The sequence below is a fragment of the Salvelinus fontinalis genome, chromosome 24 (assembly GCF_029448725.1).
Source record: "Salvelinus fontinalis isolate EN_2023a chromosome 24, ASM2944872v1, whole genome shotgun sequence".
NCBI classification, from domain to species: domain Eukaryota; kingdom Metazoa; phylum Chordata; class Actinopteri; order Salmoniformes; family Salmonidae; genus Salvelinus; species Salvelinus fontinalis.
In genome coordinates, this window is record NC_074688.1 from 11,935,086 (window position 1) to 11,950,000 (window position 14,915).

General features: G+C 43.0%; 1 protein-coding gene across 8 annotated transcripts in view; it reads right to left on the reverse strand.

Moving 5' to 3' along the window:
• LOC129821920 (spectrin beta chain, non-erythrocytic 4-like) overlaps positions 1-14,915 on the reverse strand; it is a 64,316-nt gene that overhangs the window by 12,315 nt on the left and 37,086 nt on the right. For all 8 annotated transcript variants that reach the window (XR_008754428.1, XM_055879661.1, XM_055879667.1 and 5 more), the window contains 4 exons: positions 3,617-3,880; positions 875-1,099; positions 455-544; positions 66-344 (listed from right to left, as the gene is read on the reverse strand). Coding sequence is in view for 7 of the 8 variants with exons in the window: in XM_055879661.1 (XP_055735636.1) it covers positions 66-344; positions 455-544; positions 875-1,099; positions 3,617-3,880 (858 nt within the window). In the remaining variant the exon portion in view is untranslated. The remainder of the gene's footprint in view (positions 1-65; positions 345-454; positions 545-874; positions 1,100-3,616; positions 3,881-14,915) is intronic.

Here is a 14,915-nt window from a genome sequence, read left to right on the forward strand (position 1 = left end):
CTGTAAAAAGGTAACTGGGCAGATTAAGTACATCAGCGCCTGGTGATTGGCTCCTTGCCTCCTACCTTGCCCTTTTCCTCGTTCATCATGTGCAGCTCCTGTTCGCTGAGCCAGGCCTCCACCTCGGCCGTGTCAAAGTAGTACTGCTGGGCCTGGTACATGGCATCCAGCACCAGCTGTCTTCTCTCCGTCTCGGCCCACAGCAGACCCCACAGCCCGCTGAGCTGCTCCAGGCCCGCCCGCACACAGTCAGCCTCGGGGCTGCGGATGGAGGCGATGACATTAGCTCGTTCCAGGACGTCCTCCACCCTCGCCCGATGGCCCTGTAGCTCCCTCTGCAGAGTCTGGGAGGGGGGGGGGGGGGGGGGGGGGGCGGGACAGAAAGACGATGTCCAGATAAATAGATAGACATGTACTGTAAAGATGTTGTTATCCTCAGCTAGCTGCCACACACCTGGTTCTTCTTCATGAGCTGCTGCACAGCCTGGAGGCTGGAGCCGTGCTCCTGAGACGTGGCGGCAGGCAGCCGCTCCTGCACCCACAGCTGCAAACACATCACGAGTTAAACCAGCAAAGAAGCACCTGCAAACTCTGGTAACTGTTCTAGGGTTATCACCAGCTTGGTATTGCATCAGTTTAGAGTTACACCTTTCTTCAAGATAACATCTTCAACAAACAAAAAAGGGGGTTAGTCGCCGACTTAAGCAACACTTTAACCCTTGTCGATGACACTTGTAAGTCACACTTTTAGAAGCAAATGTATGCGTGAAGTGGTCCGAGTAGACCGAGGGAGGTGTGCGGGAGTCTCTAAGTGTCTGTAAGTGTGCGTGGTTTTTGTGGGTATAATCGGAGGTGGATCAGGACGGCCACTCACTATCTCGTCCTCCAGGTCCCGGCCCACTTGGTGAACCTCCTTGGAGGCCAGAAGGATACGCCGGCGCTCCTTGAGCGGCTCGATGAGGCGGACGATGCGTGTCTCCACGGCGGACTGGCGCTCGCTGACCGTGTCCATGACCTGGCCCTGCTGGGGGATGGAGGCCGCCGCCACCTGCAGCTCCCCCACCTCCTTATACCACTCCTCCATCTGACACTCCATCGTCTGGAGAGAGGGAGCGGGGGATGTGAGAGGGAGAGGAGGTAGAATGGAAGCAAAGAGGGATGGAATTGAAGTGTTTGAGGAGGGGCGAGTGAAGGAAGGAGGGAGAAAGGATAGGTTAGGAAATAAAGAGAGGGAGGAAGTCCATGGGACAGCGAGAGGCCTGGTGAGTATTGAGAGGATACATTGGTTCCTCTATCACTCATTTTGGGACACATACATCAGGTTGAGATCACCAGGGAGGTGAAGTAGTGTCACTGAGGCTAACTACTTCGAAAAGTGGGCCAGATGCAAAGAGTTGTTGCATGAGTGCCATGGTAAAGTGAATTAGAGTAGGAGGCTGTATGAGGCCGATCAATCCCTTACGAATTCACATGATGATTTGACTTTGGGAATTCTTAGGAATTGGGAGGAAAAGAGCCTTCGGGATGGCTGCCTCAGTACCTTCTATCTGGTTAAATGAATCCCCTGACATTCTCAGAGACGCATATCAGAGACTAGCACGAGAATAAGCACACGTTCTATTGGCTTACACACAAACGTTACCCCAACGCATATGCATTGAATCACAAATAAAATAAAACATGGGAATTGAACATTATTTCTAACTTTGACAGAAATGGTCCTTGAATTAATAGAGAGGACCATTTCTTAGTCTCACGCAGACACATACAGTGGAGTGGAGATTTTCATACATTTCCATATGAAGCTAAATGTTAGAGTTTCCGGGATGAGACAGTAATTCTGCTCACACCATAGATCACAGGGTGAATAGCAGGATGGTATGAGACAGTGATTCTGCTCACACCATAGATCACAGAGTGAACAGCAGGACGGGATGAGACAGTAATTCTGCTCACACCATAGATCACAGAGTGAACAGCAGGACGGGATGAGACAGTGGTTCTGCTCACACCATAGATCACAGAGTGAACAGCAGGACTGGATGAGACAGTGAATCTGCTCACACCATAGATCACAGAGTGAACAGCAGGACGGGATGAGACAGTGGTTCTGCTCACACCATAGATCACAGGGTGAACAGCAGGACGGGATGAGACAGTGATTCTGCTCACACCATAGATCACAGGGTGAACAGCAGGACGGGATGAGACAGTGGTTCTGCTCACACCATAGATCACAGGGTGAACAGCAGGACGGGATGAGACAGTGAATCTGCTCACACCATAGATCACAGGGTGAACAGCAGGACGGGATGAGTGAGTGGTAGTGGCTGGAAGGAAGCAGAAAGAAAGAAAAAAATATCAAAATTAGAGTACAAAAGGGATAAAGAAAGAAATTAAGAGAGAAAAAGGAAAGGACAGGGAGGTAAAGACAGGAAAGGAAGAAAGAAAAAATGAAAGGAAGGAAGGAAGTAAGGAAAGGAAGGAATTTAAGGAAAAGAAAGGAAAGGAAAGAAAAGGAGATTGGAGTACCCATGAGAGAAATTAACTGAAGTGAAAAGGTTACTGTACCCCTGGATGGAGGTTGGGTGGTGGAGCGTACTGTACACAAAGCACAATGGCAGGCTGAAAAGGAACTGTAAGCAGCCCTTAGAGGCAGCATGCTGTTGGAGAGGAGAATGAGAGACGCATGATGAAATGATAAGATGTATGGTGGACCCAGTAGTAGTGACAGAACAGAGGTAGAGCATCCTGGACAGTAAAAAACATGAACCTCCTCCTACTGTATAGGTTGTTGGCTAGCATCAACATTAGGGTTTATTAAAATGTAGCACAGGCTACATTTTGTCTAAAAGTAATTGTCCAGTGAAAATCTAACTTTTAACAGTTCATATTCTGTTGACTCATACCCAAATAATGTTGTTGACTCATCCTACACTCGTATTTGTAGCCAAAGCATAAAATTGAATTTAAAAAATACATTTAAAAAAACACCTCAAACTTGTATCTCAAACAGACCTTTTATAAAATGCTTGCAATTTCCTGAGGAGGATGAGCTGGCCAATCAGTGGTCTACTAGCGTTCATATTTTTTGGAACCGGTATACGCCTCCACCATTCAGGTTGTTGGGGTACACCCACACCATTCCAACACAGAAACGTAGCTTTTTAACATAAGCAATTATTTAACTCATATTGTAATTAATTATAGCTCATATTTCATAAAAATCTGGAAACACTGAACAGTTACTTCAACCCAGTATGTATTGTAGAGCCATGCTTTGGGTGGAATAGTCTGACTCTCCAATGACAGCCCATTGGAGTGTAGGCCAATCTTACTGGTGATGCGTTGAGTGCCAATTGCTCTTGTTAAACAAAAGCCTATGGCAGCACGGCATTCATAGAAAATGGATGATAAAGGATTAGTAATTCACACAGAACAACCCTAGGTTTTTGTATATAGAGATACACTGTGATATTCAACAACTTTAACCTACATTTTCATTATGTATGACAATAGCTTCACCATATCCAAAAATATTCCCAACTACTCCTAACTGATCACCAAAACCAAAAACTGTAACAGTAGTTGGACCATATGATGAAGAGGAAGAGACCTGGAGCTTCTTGAGATGCTTATTGACGCTAGTCAGGTCCTGACCCTGGTCCACGTAGCCCAGTTGTCCCTCCAGCTGGTGCAGCCGATGGTCCAGGCTGGTGTAGCTCTGCACCAGCAGGTCGGCCCGGTTGGCTTCAAACAGCTGGCGGGCCTTGGCCTGGGTGGTGCTCTCCAGATCCTGCCAACACTCCCGGATCTCCCCCAGCTTCCTCCGCACCACCGGGCCCAGCTCGGGCTTCTCCTGGATCAACTGCTGGCCCTCCTGGAGGATGGAGTGGGGGGGTGGAGGATAGGAAGTGGGGTAGGTGGAGGATAGGAAGAAGAGGTTGAGAGAGATGTAGGATGGCGGTTGAAGGTTAGGGTAATGGAGAGGGAGCATGAGGAGATGGAGCAGAGAGAAAGGGAGATGGGGTGGGGGGGGGAAAGAGGTTAGAATTATTAGACATTGATGAGTGGAAGTTATAATAACATGAAAATAAAGTAATATTTACATCACTTATGGAACATTGGTGTCATAAACAATCTACTGTCGTAAATATAGGATTTTATCCATTAAAATCATTCTGTAAATAGTTCCATCATAGGCAGAAACAATTTGAGAATTCTGGTAGGTAAATAAAATGGGTTCTAAGTTACCACGTAAATTGACAAAGAAAATGCCTTCCATTGTTAGCTTGTAAGCATGAGCTGTGATTCAGTGGTACACCTTTACGAGGCTACAGCCTGGGCTCCAGACCAGCTGCTCCTGACTCTGGCCTATCAGTGCACATCAAATTGGGTTAGGAGGGCTTGCATTGCCCTGGCAGCCCAGAAAACCACTTCACCTTTAGAGGTCTGAGCTCACAGATAAAACGCACTTCTCATAACATAATTTCACTTCCTGATTGAATCATCTGGTATGGATCTCTCCTTTGTCTGTCTTCATCAGTTTGGAGGTTTCAGGTTTGACTCATTTCTTGTTGATTTCATTCATGACACACAGGTGTTTTCAGAATAGAACCAGATTTAAAAGCTCTCTGCATAGTCACGATTCTTTCCAGTAAGCCTAGCTTAATCGCATAACAACCGCAACCCCAGAGACTGAGCCAGCGAATGAGAGGAGAGCACACTGAGTTGCTGCCTGCCGTGACACACCATCACAGACTCAGAGGCAGACAGACATACACTTGCTCTCTCTCTGTCTCTCTCTCCTGTGCGCCTGAGTGCACGCAAGTGTTCCAGGCAACGGGGGTTGTAAACTACGCAATCATCTCACTTAATATTCGCCGCCATGGAGACACATCAGCCAGTGACGACCGGAGAGGAGATTTAACTTACCCATGATCTAACATCTCCCCCCCATTGTAATTCACTCTCTGTCAGAGGTGGGTTGTGTGTGGGGGGGAGAGGCTGGATCTGAGTGAGTCAGCACAGCAGAGCTCACAGATATTACGCTCAAGGACATAAAACAAGGATGGCCTGCCTGAACTCACCATTTCCCCAAGGCACCATAAAGAGCCTATAGGGCCGCCCACCCAAAAAAAACTATTTGCATTTCAAGCCCCTGTAATGTAATTCACTGATTGGAGTTAAGTGTGCATTTCATGTGGAATGATTGAAATGCTAGTTCGTTAATTCACTTTGTGATCAGTTAAAAACAGTCCCGTTCCTCCGGAAACACAGTACTGCTTCTGCTTAAGGCTCAGGACAAGAAAGCATAGAAATATCTCTATTGTATCCTCCAGTTGGGAGGACATTTGCTTTTCTGCTGCGCTTAACGGCTGCACCGTCAGTGGAGTATCCTCTTCCCTCCGATCCATCTCTGTCTTCTCACGATCTGCCCACACAAAGGATGTCCTCATTTGGAGAAGCACACCCCAGCTGCACTGTGAAGGGACACACTCCCAACTGGGCCAAAATATCAGCATGCATATGTTACTTTCCTGATAACCAGATGAGTGGGGCAGCAAGGGTATTCTACCCCAACTCGTAGACTTCGTCAGTACAATGTTCAAAACAAGTTCATTAGTAACCAAAAGGACCAGGAAAAGTTTAATTACCATAATGACCACAAAAATAACAGATGGCAATGAAAAACAGAATCCTCACTATGTGATCATGTATGCAATATCAAACATCTGTTATTGAATTATAAATCACATCAAGTGTGGCCATTGCGTTTGGCTGGTTGTGTCCACGGAAGCTATTGTGTCAATATTACTCCATGTGTGAAGGCCTGGAGGCATAAATCTGCCTGGGAGGACCAGACACAGTCACGTGATTATGCTGAGGGTACCATGGCCATACGTGCCAGCAGGCATCAAGAGGAGTCAACATATATCAATGAGTGTTGAAGGAAATATCAAGCCTTGTGAACATTGTCCTATGTCCTTCGTCACTTGATCTAAGGCCATGCCTTATAATGAAGCCAGACATTGTTTATGAAATGGTTTATGGGAAGCACATTTATTAATAGACTATTTATGTGTGGATAGTGATGTCCTTTTGATGGGTGATCACCTGGAGAAGTAAAGAAACACGTTAGAGATTCTGGTCACTCGCCGACAATTGGTTGAGGGCGCAAACCTGTTGTTGTGCGTCACCCAGGCCAGTGTATAACTCTTTGGGCTCTATTTTCTTCTGGTGTTAAGGCGTTGCTAGTGTCAAACGCAAGCTCTTTGGCAATTTCGTGCCTTCTGCCTAAGTGTGCACACATTGCCTTGTGCTCATGGAACGAGAGATGTGATTTATGATATCATCGTCCATGGGTTAATGGTGAGAAAGTTCACGGCTTGAATGCAATTTTGTCTGCTATTTCTGGAGAAGTGCAAATATGATCTGTAAAATGGCTTCCTGGTGTTCATAAAACGTTACATTTGCGAGCAGTATAACTTTGAGTGAACGTAACTCCTTCCTCTTTATATTAGATCTTTATCCAGCTCCTGTGAAAAGTTTGGATGTGCGTAAAACCCTCCATAGTCTAAGTTGGCTTGTGTGTATTACACGTCCACAGGGAGAAACTGTATTTACAGATAGCCTATTTTTGTTGTTGTTGTTTCGTTTTATTCGAATTCGATCTTTTCAGTCCAGACTGCAATTTACAGTAGGCCTAGCCCCTATATCAGTGCAAATGCTATAGCCTATAATGTTTCATTTTTTTTAATCAGTGAGAAGTAGGCATTGGTCTGAAGCCGAAAAAGAAATTCAATTCACAATGTGTACTGCTCTACCAAGGCTTTCCAACACACAACTTTGACCTACAACAGTAGTTACATTGCTTTCAGCAAGTATTCATACCCTTTGACCTAGTCCACATTTTGTTGTGTTACAGCCTGAATTCAAAACATATTAAATATATTTTTTTCTCTCACCCCTCTACATGCAATAGCCCATAATGACAAAGTGAAAAATAGTTAATTTTTTTGGAGAAATATCTAATTTACATAAGTATTCACACCCCTGAGTCAAAACATATTAGAATCACCTTTGGCAACGATTACAGATGTGTCTTTTTTGGTAAATCTTTGCACACCTGGATTATTCAATATTTGCCAATTATAATTTTTATCCTAAAAACACTCCCAAGCATATCCATAACATGATGCAGCCACCACCATGCTTGGAAATATGAAGAGTGGTACTCAGTGTTGTGTTGTGTTGGATTTGTCACAAACATAAATCAAATTAAATTGTATTTGTCACATGCGCTGAATACAACCTTGCTGTGAAATGCTTACTTACAAGCCCTTAACCAATCATGCAGTTCAAGAAGTAGAGTTAAGAAAATATTTACTAAACAAACTAAAGTAAAAAAAAATTGAATCTAATCAAAGAGTAACACAAGAAAATTACATAACAATAACGAGGCTATATACAGGGGGTACCGGTACCAAGTCAATGTGTCGGGGTACAGGTTAGTCGAGGTAATTTGTAAAGTGACTATGCATAGATAATTAACAACGAGTGGGGGGAGGCGGGGGTCAATGTAAATAGCCCGGGTGGCCATTTTATTCATTGTTGTTCAGCAGTCTTATGGCAACATACTGACTCAACTCCAGTCACTTTAATAATGGGAATTGATGGACATTTATGTAAAAATATATCACTAGCCACTTTAAACAATGCCACTTAATATAATGTTTACATACCCTACATTACTCATCTCATATGTATATGTATATACTGTTCTCTATATCATCTACTGCATCTTGCCATCTTTATGTAATACATGTATCACTAGCCACTTTAAACTATGCCACTTTATGTTTATATACCCTACATTACTCATCTCATATGTATATACTGTACTCTATACCATCTACTGCATCTTGCCTATGCCGTTCTGTACCATCACTCATTCATATAACTTTATGTACATATTCTTTATCCCTTTACACTTGTGTGTATAAGGTAGTAGTTGTGGAATTGTTAGGTTAGATTACTCGTTGGTTATTACTACATTGTCGGAACTAGAAGCACAAGCATTTCGCTACACTCGCATTAACATCTGCTAACCATGTGTATGTGACAAATAAAATTTGGTTTGATTTAGAAGCTGTTAAGGAGCCTTTAGGTCCTAGACTTGGCGCTCCTTTACCGCTTGCCCTGTGGTAGCAGAGAGAACAATCTATGACTTGGGTGACTGGAGTCTTTGACAATGTTTTTGGCCTCCCTCTGACACTGCCTAGTATATACTGTAGGTCCTGGATGTCAGGAAGCTAGGCCCCAGTGATGTACTGGCCCGTACACACTACCCTCTGTAGCGCTTTACGGTCAGATGTTGAGCAGTTGCCATACCAGGCGGTGATGCAACCGGTCAGGATGCTCTCGATGGTGCAGCTGTAGAACTTTGAGTATCTGGGGACCCATGCCAAAACATAACAGTTTGTATTCAGTACATAAAGTACATTTCTTTGCAGCTTTACTTTAATGCCTTATTGCAAACAGAATGCATGTTAGGAATATTTGTATTCTGTACAGGCTTCCTTCTTTTTACTCTGTAATTTGGGCTAGTATTGTGGAGTATCTACAATGTTGTTGGTCTATCCTCAGTTTTTTCCTATCACATCCGTTAAACTGTTTTAAAGTCCCCATTGGCCTTATGGTGAAATCCCTGAGCAGTTTCCTTCCTCTCCGGCAACTGAGTTAGGAAGGAAGCCTGTATCTTTGTAGTGACTGGGTGGATTGATACACCCTCCAAATAATAATTCATAACTTCACCATGCTCAAAGAAATATTCAGTGCCTGCTTTTTAATCATCTACAAATAGGTGATCTTCTTTGCAAGGGACCATACAGATAATTGTACAGTATGTGTGGGGTAAAGAGATGAGGTAGTCATTTAAAAATCATGTTAAACATTGTTATTGCGCATTCGTCCATGCAACTTATTATGTGACTTGATAAGCACATTTTTACTCCTGAACATATTTAGGCTTGCCATAACAAAGGGGTTAAATACTAATTGACTCAAGACATTTCAGGTTTGAATTTTTAATGAATGTGTAAAAGTGTCTAAAAACATAATTCCACTTTGACATTATGGGGTATTGTGTCTAGCGCCAGCGACACAAAATCTCAATTTTATCCATTTTAAATTCAGGCTGTAACACAACAAAATGTGGAAAAAGTAAAGGTGTGTGAATACTTTCTGAAGGCACTGTATGTTGGTCAATTGTACTTCAAATGATGTGTAGGCAGGTTACTTAGGATTCCAACCTTCTCAAACAGCCTAATTCATACTCTTAGAGGAGGTGGTCTCACAATAATGCAATGTCTCTGTTCTTTCACTCAGTACTGAGTGAATGTTTATTTCTCTAGCTTGTTTAAAAACAAAAGAGTCTAAAACAATTTCATTTTATCACAGAGCTAACGAAGTCAGCAAGCATGGTATTTTCTTTTGACTGCGCACAGGCCTCGCAAGCAAACAATGATCATTATGATGTTGTTATTATTTTACCTGGATGCTTCATGTGCAACCCGCACCCGTGCTACATTTTACTTGTGGATGGCGACTTCAGGTTTTCGGATACACAGGGATAATGAACTCGACACTTGCAAATGTGGATTATAATGACAAAAAATAAAATTGCATTCACATTACCTTAATGCATAAGGTATGGAATAGAATTTGCTCTGGATCTTCTAACAGTCATGCGTCTGTTCTGGTGTGCACATGTATTATGAATTAGCAGCGTGGCGATTTTCCCAAGTTCACTGTATCTAACTGCCTATAATAGCATCCAAGAATAATCAGTAGCTTATTTCTTTGTGCTCTGGTTACACGCAACTGTCCAGGTCAGCAGTTTACACATTTTACTACACCCGCAATAACATCTGCTAAATATGTGACTAATAAAATTTGATTTGATTTGGACTTCAACCATATGAAAAACCTCCCATAGCACAATATACCTAGCTTGCTAGCTACATTCCTCTTGCTTCTCATCCAACCCGGCGTTAGTTAGCTAGATACAGCTGTTAGCCTTATACTAGCTAGCTGCTACTGTTGCGTAGAAAACGAGTTGCACCCAGTTTTAGAACGCTGAAAAGGTGTTAGCATTGTCAGAAATGCTAAGAAAAGGTAGCACATCATTGGTTTATATTGCATTTACATTTAAGTCATTTAGCAGACGCTCTTATCCAGAGCAACTTACAAATTTATACTTTATTTAACTAGGCAAGTCAGTTAAGAACAAATTCTTATTTTTCATTGACAGCCTAGGAACAGTGGGTTAACTGCCTTGTTCAAGGGCAGAACGACAGATTGTATCTTGTCAGCTCGAGGATTCGAACTTGCAACCTTTCGGTTACTAGTCTAACGCTCTAACCACTATACTACCCTGACGGCAGGGTAGCTTGGGCAGAAATGTGCACGTTAGAGCAGTAAATTGTGAATTGAATCAAAACTGCACCTAAAAACGTTTTCAGTCCAAATGGATCTAAGTCTAATGGTCACCTTATGGACTATGTAGCCTTGTTTTAATCCGATGTCTAGAATTTGAGCTAGGTTTGGGCAAAACATTGTCTGACAATCCTAATGCTTACGACCCTGTCAAAAATCCGGTATAGTGGTTCTCGGATCATGACGAGAGGTGGAGATAGTGTTGCGTACCTCCAATGAAGTTGATTTGCAAATTTTCATCAACATTGGTGTCATATTGGCATACACATGTTGGTTGGGAGATTTGAATTTAACATTGAGTTTCAACCAATGTATACTATAGTCGCACAACTATGTTTTACAATGTATTTCCATATTAAAGCAATGCAATTAGAATAATGTAGACTGCAAACATGTTAAAAATATTTAGCAAATATTGGGCAGGCTATTCAACTAGACTATAACGGACTAACATACGAATTGGAGTTGATGACAACGCTCTGATAGGCCATTGAGAGGCCAAGTTTCGACAAACTGTCAACTTTATCATTCATCAAAACGCAACCCTTTTGCGACACCGCCAGCTAATGCGCCCATAATTCTGGTTGTGAAAATGTCCGAAATATTTCGGACACACCCCAAACCTATAACGCTGCCACCAGCGCTAAGATTTACCATTACTTTAGGTTTGTCAAAATAGTGCCCTTTATGTATTTTTCGATCATAAAGTATAAATACAATGTGAGCATGTATGACAAATGATACGTTAAGGTTAATCTAAATGATTACCTTAATTTTCTCATTGATTGAAGAGGGTTCTGTTCATTTCCTGGTCTGAGAATTGATGGGCAAATGGGCACGTTCCAGTGCATGCTTAATGATACGGTTAATGCAGTAGTAGCTTATCTCGGGGGGATTTACATGTTCATATCCCAGATTGTGTTTATGCTCTTAAGCATGGAATAGCACCAGGTTATGAAGTGTGTGCTAGGAAAATATGTATACGTTTATTAACTGAACATGTTCGGTATTTCATGCCTTGTGATTGATAATTGACCATGATGTCAATTGGGTTGTTCTCATTGGTCAAATGCATTATGGGAAGTGTTAACATAACCCTGTAATTTCCTTGTTCGAGGGAGAGAAAGGGTAACGCCGGCATGCTTCTGGGTTTTCAGGTATGATTGAAACCTGGGTTTTTCCATTTGAGCTCAATTTGATTTAATTTATGTTCCTTGTGTCCAGTTAATTATTTTTGTATATGTTGTACAGTCACTGGCTAACTCTTCACTTGCAAATAAAAAGCCTCAATCTGGCAAGAAAATCTGATCTGCATTACTGCCTCCTCACCATTAAAATAATGCCATTGGGTCAACTTTACAAGCCTACATGATATACTTTGCCTTCCATAATATTGTAGCAAAGTATCTTGTATTAATTAAGAAAAACTCAAATGTTGCCAAGAAATTGTGAAGAATCGGTGTTACAGCAATGTTCCACTAACCGTTATGAGGACACTGTGATAGCTAGGTATTAGCAATGTCCTGACACTGTTGAACATGGAACTGTATGACATAATTATCTGCCTCCCTCTACCTCCCTACCATGTGCTGTAGTCTAGGAAGCTCTGACTGTTCTCTCTCTCTGCTCGCTCGCCCTCTCGGCTCACACGCCCCATATATTGCAGCGCCTGCAAAAACACAGGGGTCAAACTCTACTCCCAAAGGGGTTAAGAAAAGAGTGTGTGTGTAGGATACGAGTTGTGGGATGCCAAGGACCTAACAGATGCAATTATGGAAGGCACTGATTATGTTGTTATGGCATCACTGTTAATGCAGTGTCAGGGTAGCTACTGATAATGCTGAATGCGTTTCATAATATATAACCCAGAACACATGATGCACACACATACACTCTGAAACAAAAGAGAGAGAGAGAGAGTCACCTTTGTAACTTGTCCAGGAGGTCCCTATTATAATAATAATAGTGAGGGGCCCAGAGAATAGAAAGGTGAAATTCACATACTTAAATGTAGATATGAGGCCAATTAATTATCTGAGAAACGAGGGGAAAGGAAAGAGGAAATAAGAGCCCATTGGACTTTGGGTAACAATAGCGTTGAGAGAAACAGCGGCAGGCCCCATTTATAACAACTTCTACACACTGCAGGGACAAGCACTAGATCCAATGATTACAATCTGACCTGAAGCATCTTCAATTCTGCACTTCCAAAATGAGGTTCGACACCCACAGACACCGGTCGTTATCACATTGAACATCGTGGAAACAAAATGTCCATCAACTACGTTGTATTGATTTTCAGAATATCAAGGTGGATGTGGACATGGGTGTGACATTCCATTTATAAACAAGAACCCTAGCTGTAGATGCCGTCGACAGACCGAGCAACTAAGGGGTAGCCAGCTAGCCTTCTCACCTGCATCAGATCCCTTTAATTACAGTAGCGAGGGCAAACATTTTCATTCTTTATCAGTGAAGTCATACATTTTCTGGTACTCAGCGCACTAGCCCTTTAATACGTCACATCCTGCTGGACAAATTACCTTCGCACATGAGGTACGCCGGGAGGGGACAGGCAGTTGCCTGGCAACCACTGCAAGCGCGGCCACATATCCGTATCCGGCAAAGTTGCACCTTCCAACAGCTGCCGGGCATGTGACGTCGGGGAGAAAATCCACCGAGTAAAAATGTCAACCACCTTAAAACAGTGACAGTTACAGGGTAAGAGGGTCACCTGCATCAGAAGGCTGGGAGGTTCAGTAACACCAGAGATTCTAGCTGCTATATAGTCCGAGACTTTATTTACTCAAAACCTTGGAGACAGTCCTAGACCCTTTCACATATAACTGATTTGCTTTGGGTAAAATGTTCGGTAGAAAGCACAGCTCTTGAAAATCCAGGAGGGGGAAAATAATGTTTCCCAGGACTACCCTAACTCAAACCAATTGGGTTGTAACACTAGCGCCGCCCCAACAGATTTATCACAGCTACAGCTTGCTAGGCCTGTCCCCTCAGGAGATCTTTGGGTAGTCTTAACATTGGCTATATGAAATAGAGTCTTGCACCCACGTAAGACCACCAACTTGCCCTTTACAGAGGGCTACGTTCGCCTACGGCGATCTCAGTGTTGCCGTTACAGAGGGAAATCTATAGGCAGGTCAGAGTGTATCAACACAGATGAGAAAATATATGAGACAGAATACCAGCGAAAACAGACAGTATTATAAACTACTCTGATATGGTTTTATAGAAAATGTCTGTTATTCAATATTATGGTATAGCCTACAGTATTAATATAAGCCATGCAGTGTAGGTTTTAAAAAAACATCGGAATAAAGGCTACTCTTTCTAAAATACTGCGATGTTTCTAAGGCATATCTGATATTCATGTCTCAATCTGAGAACAAAACCATGGTCATTATCCTGAATCGTGAACAGAGGTAAAACTCAATGTCTCGAGTTGATCTGTGTTTGAATTTGTCAAGCTAAGATATATTCATGAACCTCTGTGGTTCTACACATGTCTGGATTCCAAGCTAGTATGGATTCCATAATGTCTGGATTCCATAATATACAGTACATTCTGAAAGTATTCAGACCCCTTGACTTTTTCTCTAATCAATTAGAAGAAACCCCCCCAGGAAATATCACATTTACATAAGTATTCAGACCCTTTACTCAGTACTTTGTTGAAGCACCTTTGGCAGCGATTACACCCTCGAGTCTTCGTGGGTATGACGCTACAAGCTTGGCACACCTGTATTTGGGGAGATTCTCCCATTCTTCTCTGCAGATCCTCTCATGCTCTGTCAGGTTGGATGGGGAGCGTCACTGCATAGCAATTTTCAGGTCTCTCCAGAGATGTTCGATCGGGTTCAAGTCTGGGCTCTGGCTGGGCCACTCATGGACATTGCCCTGAAGCCACTCCTTTGGAAGGTGAACCTTTGCCCCAGTTTGAGTTCCTGAGCGCACTGGAGCAGTGCTCCGTTAATCTTTCCCTCAATCCTGACTAGTCTCCGAGTCCCTGCCGTTGAAAAACATCCACACAGCATGATGCTGCCACCACCATACTTCACTGTAGAGATGGTGCCAGGTTTCCTCCAGGTGAGACGCTTGGCATTCAGGCCAAAGATTTAAATCTTGGTTTCATCAGACCAGAGAATCTTGTTTCTCATGGTCTGAGAGTCCTTTAGGTGGCTTTTGGCAAACTCCAAGTGGGCTGTCGTACCTTTTACTGAGGAGTGGCTTCCGCCTGGCCACTCTACCATAAAGGCCTGATTGGTGGAGTGCTGCAGAGATGGTTGTCCTTCTGGAAAGTTCCTCCATCTTCACAGAGGAACTCTGGAGCTCTGTCAGTGACCATCGGGTTCTTGGTCACCTCCCTGACCAAGGTCCTTCTCCCCCGATTGCTCAGT